Genomic DNA, 18981 nt, shown 5'->3' with positions numbered 1-18981 from the left:
TGGAGGGAAACGTTCCCGTGTCGGCGCGGTCAGAGCAGAATCTGCTCCTGCTTTGGGTCCGGACCTGAGGCCCATTGTGCTTCCCAGCCATTCCCACCTCCCTTTGTCACACCCCCACAGTTATTCTGGAGTTCTGACAAACCTGTTTGCTTAATACATGCCCGTCTTTCCTCCAGCGCTATTTCCTGCATGATTTGTACCTCATTAATCCCGACACACAGACTGTTTTCAGTGTGTCTATATATCTCCCATTTATTCCTGCCCGCCTCCAGCTGCCTTTTGTTTCCCTTGTTCCTGGTGAATCCAGTGCACAGCCTCTATCCTTGAAAGGAAAATTAATGAGTTATCACATCTGCTGCCACTGGAGCAGCTCTGACCATGTGGCGCAGGCAGCAGCTCTGCTGTGAGATGCAGAGTCATTCCTGATGGCTTTTGGGGGAGACAAATAGTTCCTCCTTCCCTCTGCAGTCTGCAGTGCTTGGTTTCCTGGGATGCTCAGACTCTCAGAGTGGGAGCACTGCTCCAAGGGGACTGGACCTACCATGGGAAGAGAGGGAGAGGTTTTCACCAAAACCAACCCCTTTTCCCACCCAGGTCAGCACTTGGCTCTGGAACTGCCAGGCCCGGCCCAAGGAGAGGATGAACCCACCTCAGTTCCAGTCTTGGCCTGGGCCATGCTCCTGTTCTCACCCAAAAAGGGAAATAGCATTTGTTTTGCTGAAAAGGGAGAGGTATTTTACCAAACAGGGACACTTTTCCCTTTCTTACACCCCTCAGAGAACAGCAGCAAATGTTTATTGCTTATTTTATCAAAAATTCCTATGTGGAAATAAAAGGACACCAGCTGGAACACCCCATAGCCAGTGGCCACCCTGTGCCATCCTCCTGCCCCAAACTGGGGCTTCACCCCTTTTTAAAGCCTTTTTACTCCCTTAAACAGACCCTCAACCCAAACCTCACCTGCCCTGAACCCTGTGTGACAGGAGCCACACACATTTGAGGGCCCAGAGACAAAGGGGTGCCACTGAGGTGAAGTGAACACTCAAAAGCCAGGTGACAATATCACCCATCCTTTCCAATTTTAAGTAAAATCACCACATCCCTGACTGAGATGAACCCACAGGATTCGATCCTTCAGAAGAAACACCAACAAGTGAAGGAAACATCTCATTTTTATTGATTCCACATGAAGGGAGAGTAGTGTCCCCACAGCACCAGAGCACCTGAGTGGGGGCACAACCACTCCTCTGGTGTCTGTTGGGGCCAACTGGAAAACAAGAGCTTCAGAAAATGACAGTAAAAGGGGTAAAATTTATCTTAAATTAGACAAAAATACAAGGAACTAGTAATATTTCAGTTAACATCAATTTTTAAGTAAACCTACACATGAATAAAGGTGCTAGTAAGTAAACTATCTCTGAAATCTGAAATTGCAGGACTTCTAGGTAATAGAATTTCTTCCTGAAACTTATGGACACTTCTAGGGCCAGTGTAACCTCTGTCTCTCTGGACACACAAAAGCAACACTGGAGACAGGACCTTGCTAGATCTTAAAATATCAAATACTGAACGTTCTTTGAAAGGAATAATTTTAAATAGACTAATTTTTTTGCTAAGGAGAGTTAACAGATGTCTCTTACTGATGGTGTGAGAGGATTAACAGACACAAGCCTCCATAAAAACAATTTAATCTCCAAAAGTGGTCTATGAGAAACGTTTTGAAGGACTTCTATAAAATCCCTTCAAGGACTTTTATAAAATTCCTTTAAGGACTTCCATAAAATCCCCAACACTGTAAATCTCCTATGTAGAATATATGTTAGTGGTATCTTATTAACCTATCATATAACCATCCTATAACTCATCGTAGAACCATGAATATTAAAGATAAGCCCAGCAGTGAACACCTGGGGCAGCACACCCACACAGGCCACTGCTGCGTGGTGTAAATGACAGGGAGCTCTACTCAGCTCCCATGGTTGGACAAGGCACTCAACCCTTTTCCCAGGAAAACTGTTTGCTGAGAAGGTGTAACTTCAGATGTGTCTTGATGAGCTGATGATTCTGTCAAACATGGGCCCGGCCGTGGCCGTGAGGTCGGCGAAGGGCTCGCGCTGCCGCAGCTCCAGGACCAGCTGCTTCTTCAGGACCAGGAAGATGTAAAACTTGGCTGCAGCTTCTTTCCGGCTGTTGTTCCGACAGAGCTCCCGAAAACTGAAGGAGCACGAGCCTGATGTCCTCAGTTGCTGCGTGAGGGAAATGAGAAATCAGTCAGGTCAGCTTCCCCACCCGTCAAACGGGATCCCACGGGCTCCAAGCAGAGAGAGCTGCCCAGAGGGAATATCTGTGCTTGAATGCCTCGAACAGGATCCAGCCTTCGTGGAATCATGGAAGAACAGAACAGGTTGGGTTGGAAGGGACCTTAAAGATCATCTCATTCCCCCGCCCCAGGCAGAGGCACCTTCCACTAGACCAGGTTGCTCCAAGCCCACATCCAACCTGGCCTTGAACACTTCCAGGAGTGGGGAGTCTACAACCTCTCTGGGTATCTTGGCATCCGTGTTTATGGAAATGGCTCTGAACATTTTATTGCCACAGTATTGCTGGTACCTACATGTGTTACTAAAATCTACAATTCCAATGAATTCCGTGACACCAACGGGTCACTTCCACCATGGTTCGTGTCTGAAAACACTAAATATCCATGTGCAGCCTGTTCTTTGGTTACAGGGACCTCACAGGCAAGAACTAAGTGTTCTTATCTCTTGTTTTTTAAAGGCTACACTGAGGTTTAAGTATGTATTTATTATTTGCACAGAGCCTTTGAAATGCGTTCGTATAAAATAATGTTCAGAAAATTCTCGTGATTCCTGCAGCTGTGGGAGGAGACCCCACGTCAGGCACCCCAAATCCTGACATAAATACCCAAAAAAGCACAGTTACATGCTGCAGGTGAGGGGCAGCAACATGGACAGTGTGGAAGGCGGAGCTTTTCTGACACGGTCCATCTGAAATCAACACCTGGTTTTGATGTCTAATAACAAGATCCAGAACTGGTACCTGTAAAGTTTTGTGTAACTGAAGAGTTCTTTTGCTCCATTTTATTTCTTCACTGTGTTTCTTGATCCTTTTTTGCTCCTTGAGAGGAAGTAAACAGAAGGTTAGTGTTTGTAAAAAGTCACACACTGTGATGAAAAGGACAGGAGTTCCAGCTTGACTGAAAACCTGAGCATCTGGGTGGCCAAAGTCAGGGAATCTGACACGTCAGTGCTCACACAAGGTTTTGTGAACAGAGAGAAGAAGGGTACCTGTGTGCTTTCTGCTGCAGAGACAGCTCAGGTGCAACAGGCCAGGTACCAAGGAAGGCATTCCAGTGAGGCAGCTCCACAGCAAGGGACTGCTCTGTGGGACTGGGATTCTGACAGTATTTGTACTGGATGTTCAAATATTTGGTATGGGATTTTGGGCTTAACCTCTGAAGCTGGCAGCTGACTGCCCTGGTTCCTGATGCCACATTTTCTTTTTTTTTTTTTTTTTTAATGTTTCTGAGAAAGAACAGGGTTCTCCTCTGAAACAAGCCAGGGCCACCAGCTCTGAGGACACACACCTTTGGCACCTCCACCTGCTGTTCTTCAGCTTCCTGGCCCAAGGAAGTTTTTGAGCTCTCGGAGAAAGCTGCTCCATCCAGCTGTGGGCACGGAAAGGACAATCAGCAGGGCTGACCATTTATCCTACAATGAGATTCTCATTACTTAGCTCTGCTCAGAGGATTTAATTATAATGAAGTTCTCCAAAATTAGTTAACAGTTGCTATTTCCACCATGCCTTTCCTGACACTGGGAAGGACCTTGCTGTAAGAGTTATCCTACAGCTGAACCTACACCTATGGGCACAGTTCAGGCACAGAGCACATGTTCTCTGCTGCCATTAGGTCCAATTTTGTCACTTTTCAACTTTAATGAGGCTCACATTCTCTAAAGAATGCCCTTCACCCTAAGTGAAGATGGTAGAGATAGATAATTTGTTATTGCTTAAGTATTTCCTCAATATGAGACACAAAATCCTTTATAAAGATTATTATATTTATCTTGTCAGTACAATATTTCATATTTAATATTTAGCTTTCATTTATACTTAGTGATTAGACTGTAATCTATACTTATCAACAGACAGTTTCATTAACCATTCCTTCACTGTGAGAGTTTACCAAAGTAATTATAAATAAACTTTTATGACACAAGCTACTTCATGTTCTCTTGGTTGGCTTTAGCCTCCTTTTCAAACATTAATAATTTCTTAATGTGTTTTAGGTGGAACCTTAGCACAAAGTGGAACCAATATAAACACACTTAGGTCTCTAAAATTGAGGAAAACTGCTCACTATAGTTTCATCACAGTTCCCATTGGTTTCATTTCTGGCATTCTGTGGTGGAATAACCATAAAGGAGTCATTTCTAATATTTCTCTCAGTCTCAGAATGAGCTGACTCCTGCAGGTAACTTGGCTCTTCTACTGGCAGCATCCCTGTATTAATAGAAAACCAGAGTTCAAGAGGCAATTACTGTGAGTCACTGTCCTTAAAAAAAAAACAACACTGAAACCCAAATATCACACCCTAGTTTGCAATCTTTGAGAGTAGGAGCCATAATGAGCAAGTATTAAAGAAACATCCTTCCCAACAGGAGAATGGAAGAAGAACCTTCCAAGGGAGTGTTTCCTTTTCTAAAAGTTGACCTTTGTGGATCCACAGGAGGTGGGTTTGTTGATTCATTTCTGAGGCAGAAACACAGGTTAGTTTTCACAGAGTGAAACATGACATTTTTTCTTGCCTGATATTAAGAAAACCAAATCTTCCAGATAGAAATAGAATTATTTACATGAATTTGAAAATTTGGAGAGCGGTTTGATTAAGCTCACAATAAGTGGGAATATTTTTTTTAATTATATTAAAAAAAAAAAAAATAACACCACCCAAATCTGCAGTTTCAGAGACAGTCAGAGAAACCAAAGGTAACACTAAACATATCTCTTCATGCCACAAGGAAGAAAAAGATTTGCATTTCATTTAATTTCTAAAGAACAAAAGAACAGCAAAGGACAATAAAAGCAAACATACAAACCAACCTTTTTTATTAATAACAACAGTCCCTTAACTCCCTTAACATTTAACTTTTTTGGCCTTTGATTTGTAGACTACTGCACACAAACACCGTGCATGTGTCTCAAACATTATGTAGAATAGAAAATAGTTTCTAACAGCTAATTCTGCACAAGAGAATTAAAATATTACCTGTGGTATCTTGGTCTTTTCGCATTTCTTCTATTTCAGAGACCCTCTGTACTCTACCTCCTCTCATCTTAAATCTGACACTCTTGAAGCATTTTTCAAACAACTGAAAATAATTATTTTTTCTTTGTTTGCTTTCAGAATACCACATCAGATCATTTGCAAACATCAACACAAAGGTATGAATACGAGCTGCACGTTAACTATCGGTACCCAGAACTTTAATATTTAAATTAGGTCATTCTGAAAATCTGCAGTTTTGATTTTTTTTTTTTTTTTTTTGAAGTAACAGCGTTCTGCAGCTTCAGCATTGTCCATGAACTCCATAAAAAAAAAAAAAAGATCTTAGGAGCAGCTTGGATCATTTTCCCTTGAAGCCAGGAAGGATGAAAGAAAGAAATGTCTTCAGTTTTTATCCTCTTAGAGAGCAAGTTGTAATTCTGCAGCTGGACTCTAAGTGGTGAAGCTGCGCTGCTGCGGTGAACCCTTCCAAATCCGTCAGCAGTACTCTAACAGTAATATTTAAGTCTGATGCACATTTAAAGTAAATATAGGCCAAAGATGTCTCAGATTCATTACAGAGAGGGAACAAGCCAGAAAACAACAAAACAAAGGAGAAAGTAGAAAAGAAATGGACAGAAATGCAGAAAGTTGTGTCTTAGTGTAAGATCAGTCAGGTGCCAGTGTGTGAAATGAAACACCAGCTCTCACGTCTTTGTAATTTTTCCCTTCTTGTTGGACTGCAGGAGGTTAAGGCTGTGACTCTACAGATGATGAAGTAATTAGTGGTGAGTGTGCAAATAATCCTCAGGTGTCCAGCTGACTTGCACTGCAGAGCAATGCTTCCCCTGACACTGAAATTCGGATCAAACTGAGTCTGCAAAACCCCTGTCAGCCAAATCCCACCTCTGCAACGGTCCTGGAATCTACTCGGTGGCATAAAACCCACAGGGAGCTGATCTTTACCTTTTGCAGGTCAGCGTGAACCACAGGCTGTGTGGAGTGGGACAGGAGTTTATCCACACCTCCCCACTCCTTCCACATCATCGTTTTCTTGGTTGGGGGAGCGAGGTCCAGCGTGGCCAGGATGTCTGTGCAGTTGGTGAGCTGGTTGTAAATGGCACTGCAGCTGAGCTCCTTCTGTACATCCACCAGCAACTTCCTCTTTCTTTTGGTTTTTTTCCTCGGGGTCACAGCTACATAGAGCAAGTAATAAAAAACAAGTCTTAAGGTCTATTCCCAGGACATTAGGCACAAAAAATAAAATAAAAAACAAAAGCCCCGTGAATCAAACCAGCTGCTGACCCCCCAAACACCACCCAGACTTGAAAAATCAAAGTACAAGTGCAGAGGCCCTTTCTTCAAAAGATTGCATGAAATTTTCACTCTTTGTACTCCTGTACAGGAAATTCCCATATGTTTCATTACAGAAGACATATGACTATTGTACTAAAGAACTGGGAACAGGAGGACTTAATGAGAACACGTGATATAGCAGCAAGACTGAATAAGCTGTCTTTAATCCATCAGGAAGTTAAGTGTTCCAAAAACTGCTGGTGCACTCAAGAGGTTTCATTACCTCATAATTCATATCTGTATTTGTCAGTTTAATCCTTTAGCAATTTTATCAAGATGTAAACACAAAAGGAAGACACAGGTTGGTTATATAGTCATAACTTCCTGAATATCGTCCTGGCAGGCTGGAAAATTCCAGTATGGTAAATATTGCTGTCAACGTGAGCTTGTTTATTTGCAAACAGCCAGCAAGGTGATAGGTAGCATTTAGATTTACTCACAGAGGAAATGTAATACTTTTTTTTTTTTTTGGATCTTTAATCAGAGTTAAAAGTTCACAAACCAACATTTTCCAAAGGCCTGAAAGTTTTAAGATCGTTATTTTAAACATAAAAGTCATTGATGTAATAAAATTAAAAATCACTGGTGATGAAAGTTCTTCAGGTGAAACTTCAGTACCACCCCTGAGCAGGCCAGGCTTGCAGTGCCAGCAGAGCAACAAAACTTGATTTGGTGCATGGAATAAACTGCAAGAAGAGACTTGGGCAGATCAGACAAATGACCTGACACTGGTTTTGTATAATAGTTACCATAAAATGGAACTCTGACAGAAGGAGCAGATGAAAACTAGAGTGGGAATAATCTCTTTTGCAAATATTTTGACTACTAAGGAAACCAAACATAGTTAATGCAAACATCCAGCAAGAAAGTGATCAAGTTCTGACCTGTGTCATCGACTGGCTCAAGCACAAATCCTTCTTCTTTGAACAAAAGGAATGTCTCGTTCATTGTGTGACTTACATCCTTCATGGTAGTGTCTGCACAGTTGGACTCAACTGCAAGAAAACCCAGCAAATAACCCAAATGCAAGAAAGCTCACAAGATGGACTGACATCTCAATTGCACAACAGAGAATGATATCAGAGGAAAATGGTGAGAATTAGACAACTGTGGCTTTGTTTATAATCTCATAGTTATGTTCAGCAGTAATCACTGGCACTGCTGCTGCTCATGCCCTGCCCTGCACGTTTCCCTTCGCTGACCCCAGAAGGACCAGGCAGTGGGAGAGGCAGAAGAACTGATCTGGAGAAAAAGTGTTTGGGGGGAAATGTGTGTAGTTTCAATCTGTATCTGTTTGCAGTTCCAGGCAAATGCAGGACAGTGTGGACATTTCTATCAGTAGAGAAGGAACAGGGAGCACCAGCACTAGCACAAGCAGAGGCAAGAGCCGCTCTATCCCTTTAAAGCTGTTCCAGAATTCTCAGTTTTAAAGCAACACCGTGATGGGGGAGCAGGGATTTAAGATAACAAAAATTTCCCAGAAACACTTTTCAAAATGTAATTTATTTCATCAACATCAAACCAAAAGATTAGCAACACCTTTATGAACTACTTCAGTGTCATTTGTCACAGAAATATGAAACCAGAAATAGAATTTTTTTAGGTTGGGAAAGACTTTTTAAGCTCTCATAGGGAAAGTTCACAGTTATAGCACACCCTTATAGGGTTCTCTTCCCCCTCAAAAGGAACATCACACTGTGAGCAGCAGGGTGGACCAACAGCATATCCAACAGGATGCCACATAAAAGAGTTTCTAAGCAAAGTCAGGTTACAAATTTGGAATCCCTAAATCAAATGAAATTACCCTAAAGTAGGTGGATGAAGCAGTTTAGAAAAAAAAAAAAAAAAGAAAGGCAAAATAAATGAGGAAAGGAAAAAGCCACAGGATACTGCACAAAGCTGAATGTGTGTGACCTTAGGCATTAACACAGGAACAGAGGGTTTGTGTGAGATGGAGCAGACTCTGCAAACTCACTGGTTGTGCTGTTCTCTGGCAGATCTGGTGACAAAGGACGTGCTTCCTCTATATCCAGAATATCTCTATCTAGGCCATTTTGCTCATCCCTCAACAGGATTTCTTAAACACAAAACACACAGTTTTAGTCATCCTAAGCCTTGGTAGTCATGAAATAGCCTGATACAGCCTGATGTTACTTAAGGTTAATTCTCTGCAAAGAAAGCAAGCTCAGCTTCCCCAGATGGCTGTCAGTGGTGGGGCTGTCTGCAACAGCACAAAAAGGAGAAGGTTAGTCCTAAGTTAGAAATTTCCATCTTTTCTTTGAAAAACATGATCTTGATAGTGTTAACAGGTATAAATCTATAAGGTTTATACAGATATTCTAAGCCATAACAATGTAGAAGCTACTTTGCTGCCTTTGTTATTTCAATAATAAGGATAAAAATGCTGCATTATTTCATCTTTGGAAAAAGAAGTTAAACTATTAAGCATTAAGCATAAATTTAATGCCTTTAATTCTAAAATAATGAAATATAGCCTTTAAACCAATTTGGCAGTGTCTAGGTGATCATAGATTTAGTCATAAGTAGAAAACAAATGAAGCATGAAAACAACAAATAACACAGAATTTATGTTTGAAAACAACCACTTTGGTGCTGTCTTGTTTGTTTTCCTGTAAGAATAAAAATATTTGGAGAGAAACTGATTCTGTTGTCTGTTGCAAACCCTACCAATCATATCTGCAGCATCCTCCTCATCTCCAAAACGGTCATGCTGGAAGCAGAACACATCTTCATGCAGCACAGACTTATCTCCACTGGCACTGGCCGAGTTGTGATCAGTCACCAGACTGTTGCTGCTCGTCAGGAAGCTGCCCTCAAAGAAGCTTTGTCTTCTCAGTGCATCTGCTTCTTCCTCTGAGGAAACACACAGCTTCTGATGCTTCATCTGCCTGAGCTTTGGAAACCCAGATCTATCCATTTCCTAGCTTTTTCAAATAATTTTTAAAAGATTGCAAGATACCCCATACCTCAGTTGGGATAATCAATAAACAATTCTGCTAGCTCAGTAAAAGCAGAGAATGTTTAGTTTGATTCTCACTCTGATATCAGATTATATTGCTTACATAAATTTTTAAGCACAAGATGGTATGACAGACCAACCAGAACAAGCATGGAACAAATGCATGATAAATCACAGCTTTTTCACATGTGGAAAGGGATCAGACTGTATAAAATTTTGCATAAAACACAGTTTCCCTTATGGAATATTTTTAATTTCTCAACTTCTCTCACCAAAGTTTCTGAATATGTTGCTTTCGTAATCCTCTGTAAGTGTGATGTCTTCAGCTCTGCTCTGATTCAAGGTGAAATGTTCAGCAACATCAATGGCACTGATGAAAAAAATATTATAAAAATAGAGGGTGAATTGAAACCCATTGAGCATTCAGCTGGAATGTAAAAATTGCTTCTAAATATCCTTCAATCCTAGAATTTCATCACAAACCCTCACATTTCTCCACTCTCTTTTGCCAGTAAACTTGGACTCATTTGATTTTGTTCCTGAAACATCTTTTAAACAGAATGACACAACTATTTGAGCTGGCAGAAAAGGCACCTTTACAGAACACACTTACCACACCAAGGCCCTTGAATAAATGGTATTACATTGCAGCTGTACTTACAAAATAATAAACCCTTACTGATCCCATCAAACTGTATTTATGGGGAGGTACAGAGGAAGCCTCAGTGGAAATCTGTTACCCCGGACCTTCAGGGCATCAGAGTCATCAGAAATATAACTTGGCCTCCTGCTTTTTTTTTTTTTTTTTCAGTTTTCTACTGAATTAATGCTGTTCTGTGTTAGAAAAGCCAAAGAAGTCACACAATGGAACAGTACAACAGTGGGGTTACTGGCCAGAGCTTCCAGGATTGATACTAACTTTTATATCTTCTCTTGAGATCAGAAAGCTGTTTGCATCCTTCACTCAGACAGTTTAAAATCCTGAAGTCTAAGTTCAATTCATTGTGAAGGTCTGTTGATTAAAAGACTGAGGAAAACTACCAAAGCACAAAGACTGCACCTGTAGCTTTGTAAAGCTCAGAATTTAGGAGAATTCAGTTATCAAATCAAAACAACCCCATCTGAGTCTTGATCAGGTAACAGCAAGGATAGCTTTTACGTCTGAAAATACTAAAAAGAATGAATCAAAACTAGGGAAGCATTTACTTTACATCTGGTAGTGGTGTTTCAAAATCATGAAATTCTTCAGGTAATGTAATGGACTGATAAGCAGCCTCAAAGTTCTCTTCTGGAAGGTCAAGAAGCCCTGAAAGAAACAGACAACATAACAAAATAAGTATCAATAAAATAGAAGTAGTGTGCTCCCAAGTAGGTATAATAAGTCTATAAACCTGTCAGGAGGGGCTGCTGCCATTCTAAATCACAGCATGGTAAAGCTTAGGCACTCCAAAGTGGAATTTTATTTTCCACATCTTTTAGAAGATCTATTTTTTACAGGCAGATACAGAAGAGTCTGCTGCAATAGGACCTGAAATATGTAAGTACTTGTGTTTCTGAATAGTTGCTTTAAGTTCCTGGAAGATTCTCCCAGCTGACATTTAGCCCAGAGTCTTTCGTGGCACTGCAAATGAATCACTGTGGTTTCCTTTTCTCTCCTGTGTCTCCAGCATCAAATAATTATGTACTGAGACTGCAAGTACTTGGAAATCAAGAGAATCCTGGAACAATTTGGGTGAGAGGGGATTTCTGAAGGTCATCAAACCCAACCTTTTGCTCAGAATAGAGTTCATTTCACAGTCAGATCACTTTTGACTATTTCTGCTGATGGAGATCCCATAGGATCCTCTTTCAGCATTTTACCACTTCCACTGAGATTTTCTCCCCCCTTCTGTCTAGTTTTAGTCTCTGTTTCTGCTGTGACACTTGTCTTGTTCTTATGCTGCATGGTGCCCTCCAAGCTGCTATAGTACCTATCCAAAATAGCCTCAAGATGTGCCGGGGGGTTTCAGTTGAATATTAAGGAAAGTTTCTTCACTGAATGGGTTGTAAAGCCCTGGCACAGATTTCCAAGAGCAGTGGTGGAGTCATCATCCCTGGAGGGATTTAAAACACATGCAGATGTGGCACTTGGGGACATGGTTTAGTGGTGGCCTTGGCAGTGCTGGGAGGAACAGTTGGACTAGATCTTTGGAGGGCTTTTCCAACCTAAGCAGTTCTGTGAGTCTATGATTCTATAATCATATATTTGAAAATAATGCAGAGTAATTTTTCTCTATTCTGCAAACAGACCAGGTCACAAAGCAATTAGAGCTGGCAATAGACATTGGTGTCCCCATTCTCAGCCTGTTTTTAGACAACAGTGCCTCCCATTTGTTGCCTAAGTACAACAAACATAGAGCCTGTTGGATAAGGATCCAGTCATCTCAGCTCCCTTCTCCCTGGCTACATGGCCAGAGCTCAAAACATGCTGTCAGGTCTGGCACTGACACTGTTAGACATGCTGTCAGTGTCATCAGAAATTAAAATTAATTATCCAGCAATGGAGGCTGAATTCAAGCATCTCCTTGTAAGCCTACTTAAGATGCTGCTTCTGTTAAGGGAGTCAAAAACTTGAAATAGCATTAAATTAAGCCAGACTAAACACCAGCAGTAGGCACAAGTATGTTCAGTTGCCTTTGGGATCAATAACGTGTATTTAACAATATCCAAAAATTAATTTTTAAAATGAGAGCTGTAAAGGATACAGCTGGGAAAGTGCTGGATTTTGAACACACCTGGGCGAAAGGCTGACTTCATCTTGGTCAGAGCTTCGCTGCAGTCTGCCAAGAGGTACTTGGCTTTCCTGTGGTAAATCCGCACCACTCCCAGGAGTAAGTGTCCAGAGGTTCGCAGAGCTATAGCAAACTTAAGGATTAAAAAAAAAAAAAAAAAAGTTGTTCTGGAGTTGGGATTTTTTTTTACATTTACAGTAGTAACAGAGTTCCCTATGAGAGACAAACACCTTCACCCCGGGACTTTGCAGGAGATTGCTCCTCATGGCACAGCCTACCTTTGGGGAGATGATCTTTTGCACGGTGTCCTCTAAATTGCACTCAAAGATATGTGCCTTGGTGAGCTTCTTCTCCCAGTGGGCAGCCAGCCAGATTTTGGCCAGCGGCCCCCGCTTGTTGATGAGCAAATGGACGTAGAACATGGTGCCTGGCCAAGGGTTGCAGGGCAGCCCTGCTGAAATTCCCCTTGGGAAATTCTCCCTTCCAACGGGAAATGGGTCCTGGGGCACCAAGTGGGACTAGGGGTTTAATGGGATCTGAGGAAATGGGGGACCCAGTTGGGTGCTATGGGGAGGAGGGGATTTATGGGATCTGACTGGATTGGGGGCAGGGGAAACCCAGGCAGGTATTGAGGGAATGGAAGGATTTACTGGGATCTGAGGGGATGTGGTACCCAGGTGGGTATTGAGGGGATGGAGGAATTCAGTGGGATCATGAGGGGACGGGGAGATTTAGTAGAATCCTGAGGGGATGGGGACACCCAGCTGGGTGCCAAGGGGATGGGGGAACCCTGAGAGCACTGAGGGAATGAAAGGATTTAGTGAGACCCTGAGGGGAGGGGGACGGTGAGGGGGAGATTTGGCAGGACCTTGAGGGGACGGGAGGGGGAGGATTTAGTGACCCAGACGGGCGCTGAGGGGATGAGGAGATTTAGTGGGATCTGAGGGGACAGGGTGCCCGGACAATGCCGGGCTGGGGAGGGTGGTGGTGGTGTTGGATTTAGCGGGATCCTGAGGGATGGAGGGGCCCAGCCGAGTTCTGAAGGGGCCCAGCTCGGCACTGCGGGGATCGGGCGGGATCAGCGGGCGCTGAGGGGGCGCGGGGGCTCGGCGGGGCGGGCGGGCCCTCCTCAGGCCGCGGCTCAGCCAAGGGCGGGAAGGCGCCGCAGGGCGGTCCCGGTACCGTCCTCGGAGCCGCCGGTTCGCGGCAGCCCCGGCCGCGGTCCTGCAGGGTCCGTGTCCCCTCGCTGCGGCCCCGCACAGCTCTGGAGCCTCCGGCAGGGCCCTGCCGCTGGAAATTACTCCCCATTCCTTCCTGGGGCTCACCGGGAGCACACACATATCCCTGGGAGCGCCCACACATACCCGGGAGCACGGTGCTGCGCCCCGCATTTCAGGTTCCTAAGAGAGGAGAGCAGTCTCCCTCTCCTCCTTCTCCTTCCTCTCCTGCCCCCCTTCCTCTCCTCATCTTGCCTCCTTCTCCTCCTCTCCTTGTACTTCCCCTCCTCTTCTCCCAGCCCCTTTCACCCTTGACATTCTAAGAGCCTGCTTGCAGGCACCACCCCATCCATCTCTTTCTCTGCAGGTGAGCAGCTCCTCTGTGGCTCCAGGCAGGCCTGATAAAACTCCCTTGTGAAGGACATTTGCAGAAGAAAAAGAAAAAGAGGAAAAAAAGGGGAAAAAAACCCCAAACAAAAACAACAAACACAAAAATTCCCCAAAACCCCAGATCTTCAGACGGGACCTCTGTGCAGAGGGAGAAGGGGAAAGGTTTGCAGCCACCCACCTGCACCAGCCCCAGCCACCACCGAGAGCAGAAGGCAGTATGTTTGCACACTTAAGTGTCATCAGACAGGAAAAAATTAGTTTGCAACCCTCTGCTTCGTGCTTTCCATGCTTTATATTCAGGCAGAGCACAGCAAGGCTCCCGCTGCTCCCAGGCACAGCCCAGTGCATCAGCTGTTGCCATATCACAAGGCACCTGTGGTTTTCCCTGTCTCCCTGGTGTTAGCTGAAGACAACGAGATCTTAATTATCACCAGAAAAGTGCTGAGCCTCTTCCCAGTGTGGCTCTGCAGTTGGTCATAGTGGGAAGCAGGGCTCTGTCCTTCCATCTGCCTTTGGGCAGAGTGGGAACACTGGGCTGGGGCTCAGATGTTTGAGGAAGGAGAGGGATTTTTGCTATAAACCACCCTTGGAATGGTGTATCCACAACAGGGATGTGGAGGAACTTCCCATGAGCCCCAAAGCAGGTGTCCACTGCCCCTGCCAAGGCACCAAACCTGCTTGGGTGTTCCACCCCCTATGAGAGGGAAATTGCCCTCTCTGGTGCCCACTCTGCTGCTCCAGACCTCCCCAGTGCCGAGGCTGATGTCCAGCCCTGCCTGCCTGGGCAGTGGCAACAGCTCCTGGGGGCAATTTTCAGAATCAGAACCCCCCTGCCCTGTGGGGAACACTGGGGTGCTGTGTCTGTGTCACACAGGGACCAGCAGTGACAGGTGGAGAGGCTGTGATGTGCCAGGCACCGCTGGTCCTCCCAAACTGCTGGATCTCTTGACGGTGTGGAGCCAGCTCCTGAATTGCCCAGCTGCTTCTTCCCTGACCTCTGAGTCACCTTGAGCCATGCTGGCTGCGGGCGCTCGCTCTGCCATGGGATGCTCTGAATGCTAAGGAGGCAGGAAAGAAGCTTCACCTCAGTGGTGGGGCTGGATCAGGGTCAGTACTGCCAGGGGGCACCAGACAGCTGTGCACACCCCAAAATCGGGCTGTGCTGCACAGGGCTGTCCTGGGGGACAGAGCCAGGTATACAGCCCATCCAGCTTCATCACATTCCTGCTCCTGCTGTCCTCCTCTGCCTGCCTGAGGCTCCCATTTGCTGTCCCTCTCATCCACGTTAATAATTTCTTCTGAGCAGTGACATGTGCCCATCCCTGGCAGCCCCATCTGGCTCCCTCACCCTGCTCCATGTCCCAGACTCCCCCGCCCTTTCCTTTTCTTTCCAAGCCCTCTGTCTCTCCCCTCCAGCACTCCTGCAGTTTCATTGTGAATTTTGGCAGTGCTCTCTCTGACCTTGGCTGTCTCCCTCCTCTCTTTGCTCCTGTGCTGGCAGCATAAATCCTGGCTGTCTCTGTCTCCTTCCCTTCCCTCAGTGCCAGCACCTTGGGGACGGAGTGGCCTTTGCCAGCCCTCAGCCTCACACTCAGCCCCTCAGGATCAGGCTGGGGAAGGTTTTTGGGCTGTCCTGGGGCCCTTCAAAGGCCTGGGGTCACCTCCCGGCTCCCATCCAGCAGTGGCAGTGGGATCCTGGGGCAGCACAGTGCCAGCAGCAATGCTGGCAGGATGTGTCCCTCCACCTCATCCATCACAGGTGGCCTCCCGAGCATTGCTGTGGGATTGGGGTGCAGGAGCAGCCCCCCAGGCAGCACGGAGCCCTGACCCCATGGCAGGCTCAGCCCTGTCACTGTATAAAGGCATGAATAGCTCTGTTTCTGCCACCCAGATTCCCATTCTGGCGGGGCTCCCAGCCTTTGCATCCCTGGGCTTGGGTGCTCCAGAATGGAGGGCTTGACCAGGGCTCTGTTCAGGAGCAAACTGGCGTCGGTTCTGTCTTCCCATGGAATTTGGCAATGGTGAGACAGCAGATCTCCTCCTGCCCGTCTGTTCACAGAAATGTGCCCGCCTGCTCCAGATCCATCTTTTCCTGCTGATTCGGGACAATCTGTGTCCCATGACCTACTTGTCTCCAAGCATCTCCTGCCTTCCCGTGGAGTGGGTTGATACTAAAGCCTCTCTAAATGTGGTTAACGTGTCAGGATGCACTTACATTTATTTTTAATTCTGCTTTTTTCTCGGCCCACTTTTGGCTGAGTCCCCAGGGACATTGTGCTGGGAAGCTTCTGTGTTTCATAGAGTCACGGAATGGTTTGGGTTGGAAGAGACCTTACACATCATCTCATTCCAAGCCCCTTGCCTTCGGCAGGGACACCTTCCTTTAGACCAGGCTGCTCCAAACACCCTCCAGCCTGACCTTCAACACTTCAGGGATGGAGCATCCACACTGAGGAGGCAGGAGCAGAGAGCAGGTGGGTCACGGCACACAAAACTTCCACTGCAAACTTAAAAAATAATAAAATCACGTGTATCCATGCCCCTGAGATGGGAAACAGTGATGCTATCAACCACCTTTGGAGTGATGTTTTCCTAGCCCACCCCGCAGCCCTGTGCCCTGCTGCAGCTCGGGGAGTAGAGGTGCCATGTGTTGGTCTGGAGAGTGCTGGTCAGCATCATGGATAGGCACTGTGCCTGGATGGGTGCTGAGCTTGGATGGGCGCTGAGCCTGTTCAGCCCTCAGAAAACACAAATGCACCTCTTTATTTGTGCGGCACTTCCTAAACTCTCTGGTGCTTTTCGATCCCTTTTAGCTGCATCTGACAGAGACTCCAGAGAAAATCCCTGGCCCTGTCATGACACAGGTGGCAGGAGACTCCCATCTGACATCCCCACATAGGGCAATGCTCTCCAACTGTGACTGGCAGGGAGCCCAGTGTGGCTGCAGAGGAACACACTGAGGGGGGATAGGGTTCAGGACATGGGCGGGACAGGGTGCAGGGCATGGGGGGGGCCCAGGGCGCTGGTCATGCATCCCTGTGTCCCTGGCACTGTGCCAGCAGCACTGGGTGAGCTTGTGGGAGATGCTGGAGGCATGTGAAGCTGTTGAAGGGAATGGCAATGTGATGGACAAATCTTCCCAGCAGCTGTCAGCAGCCCACCCGCTATCGCTCGGGATTTACATCCACATCCCCAGGCACCGCTCCAAATGTGGAAATAGACCACGTCTTATTAACAAACGAGGGGAAGTGTGCGGCTGCCAGCAGGTCACTGCCGGGGCACGGGCCTGGGTCCAGTGCCAGGTCAGGGAGAAGCAGGGTGTGGGTACTGACGTGAGTTCTCTGTGAAAAATTGAATAAATTGTGTGTGCATGTGTGTGTGTGAAGGGGGGACTCTGTGCCATGGGACTGCAGTGGGACTGTGGTGGGACCACGGGGGCCAGGCTGTCTCAGTTTGGAGCATTTCATACCTGATGTAAACCCGGGTCAAACCCCCAATTCCCTCTGGGGATTTGGGGACAGGCTGTAACCTTGTGGAGACTCAGGGTGGGCAGCGGCCGGGTGGGAGCTTTTCCTGCTGCCTTTAGGACTGGAGACCCTCAGGTTGCAGCCCCAGTGTCCCCATCCCAGCTGTGCCCCGTGGTTGTGGGGAGCACGTCCCCCAGGCACACCCCATGCAGACCCCACGGTTCTGCCCTGTCCTCTCCTCCAATGCCCCTCCCCACACAGCCCCCCGCGGTGCCCACGGAGGGTTCTGGCGCTGTTGGGGGGTGCACGGAGGGGTCCCTTTGCACGGGGTACGTGCGCAGGAGGTGCCGGTGTGCAGCCGGGTGTGTTCATGTGTGTGCCCCCCGTACGTGTGTGTGTGTGTGCGTGTGCGTGCGGCTGCCGTGCGCGACCGCAGCTCGGGGCACCCACCGCCCGCCCCGCGGCGGCACCGGCACCGGCACCTGCCCGGGGAGCCGGGGCGGCGGCGGGGGTAGGCATCCCGGCTCGGGGGGCCGGGAGGAGAAGGGAGGCAGCTCGGTGCGGGCACCGGCGGGGCGGGCAGACCGAGCGGAGAAGCGGGAGCGGAGCCCAGTGCGGGAGCGGGGAACCGGCGGGCAGAGCCCGGCGGGAGAACCGAGTGCGGAGGGGGGCAGCTCGGTGGGGTCACAGGGACACGTGTCCCCACGGGGGGTGTCAGCCCGGTTCGAGGAGGTGGGTCGCGCAGTGGGAGCACGGTTTGGGAAGGGGGAAGAGCCGGGTTCGGGGAGGCAGGTGCCGCGTTCAGGGAAAGGGAGCAGCCCGGTGCGGGGACTCGGGGAAGGGGAGAATTCCAGTCTGGGGGCTCGGCTCCGGTGAAGGGGGACAGTCCGGGCGGGGACTCAGCTCCAAGGGGTAGCCCGGTACGAGTAAGCGGGATCCCAAGAGGAGAAGCCCGGTTCGGGGCAGCGGCTCTGGGGACAGAGAGCATCCCGCTCCCAGGGGTCATCTCGGGTTTGGGCGAGCATCCCGTCTCCTGTCCGCGGGAATATCCCATCCCGGTCCGGCCGCTCACCTCTGGCCGCGCAGGCCGGCGGCGGTTCCATGGCGTCCCCGCGGGTGGCAGAGCTGCGGAGCCCGGGCGAGGCGGCGGCGGGTGCGGCGGGTGCGGGGGCTGGTGCGGGCGCGGGGGGGCCGGTACCGGCGGGCCCGGGGCTGGCGCTGGCGCTGGGCTGCGCCCTGGGCGGCGCGGCGCTGGTGGTGCTGGCGGGGGCCGTTCCGCGGGCGGCGCGGCCCGACCCCGCCGTGCCGGCGCGGCAGATGGAGCGGCTGGAGGCGCGGGCAGCCCGGCTCCGCGCCCGCCTCGACCGCTGCACCGTGGCCGGGCTGGCGCTGCTGGCCCTCGGCGGGCTCCTGCTCGCCGCCCTGCTGCTGGCCGCCGCCGCCGCCCGCCGCCGCGCCCGGGCCGCCCGCCGCACCGGTGGCACCTACGGCTCGGTGCGGCTGCGGCTGCGGA

General features: G+C 48.0%; 1 protein-coding gene across 1 annotated transcript; it reads right to left on the bottom strand.

The window, feature by feature from the left end:
• Positions 1–1154: 1154 nt before the first annotated feature.
• On the bottom strand, positions 1155–16192 carry RAD21L1 (RAD21 cohesin complex component like 1). Its single transcript, XM_064673878.1, has 13 exons — positions 12673–16192; positions 12398–12527; positions 10830–10929; positions 9896–9993; positions 9332–9517; positions 8619–8720; positions 7528–7638; positions 6254–6483; positions 5291–5393; positions 4382–4524; positions 3608–3688; positions 3061–3138; positions 1155–2246 (listed from the first exon to the last, which is right to left on the bottom strand). The coding sequence occupies exons 1-13, from the start codon at positions 12814–12816 to the stop codon at positions 2037–2039; spliced, it is 1716 nt and encodes a 571-aa protein (XP_064529948.1). The 5' UTR covers positions 12817–16192; the 3' UTR covers positions 1155–2036.
• Positions 16193–18981: the final 2789 nt, after the last annotated feature.

The sequence above is a fragment of the Pseudopipra pipra genome, chromosome 17 (genome assembly GCF_036250125.1).
Source record: "Pseudopipra pipra isolate bDixPip1 chromosome 17, bDixPip1.hap1, whole genome shotgun sequence".
Classification (NCBI taxonomy): Eukaryota; Metazoa; Chordata; class Aves; order Passeriformes; family Pipridae; genus Pseudopipra; species Pseudopipra pipra.
Note: the sequence above shows the minus strand (reverse complement) of the source record. Positions and strands in the feature narration are given on the sequence as shown.

Bases quoted from the DNA above. Each gene is read 5' to 3' on its own strand.
- RAD21L1 (XM_064673878.1), bottom strand. From the start codon at position 12,816: ATGTTCTACGTCCATTTGCTCATCAACAAGCGGGGGCCGCTGGCCAAA. The intron at 8,721-9,331 runs GTAGGGTTTGCA...TTTGTGTTTAAG, and splicing joins GGATGCTGCAGATATGATTG to AAATCCTGTTGAGGGATGAG. The intron at 3,139-3,607 runs GTGTGTGTCCTC...CTTCCTCTCAAG, and splicing joins AGCAGGTGGAGGTGCCAAAG to GAGCAAAAAAGGATCAAGAA.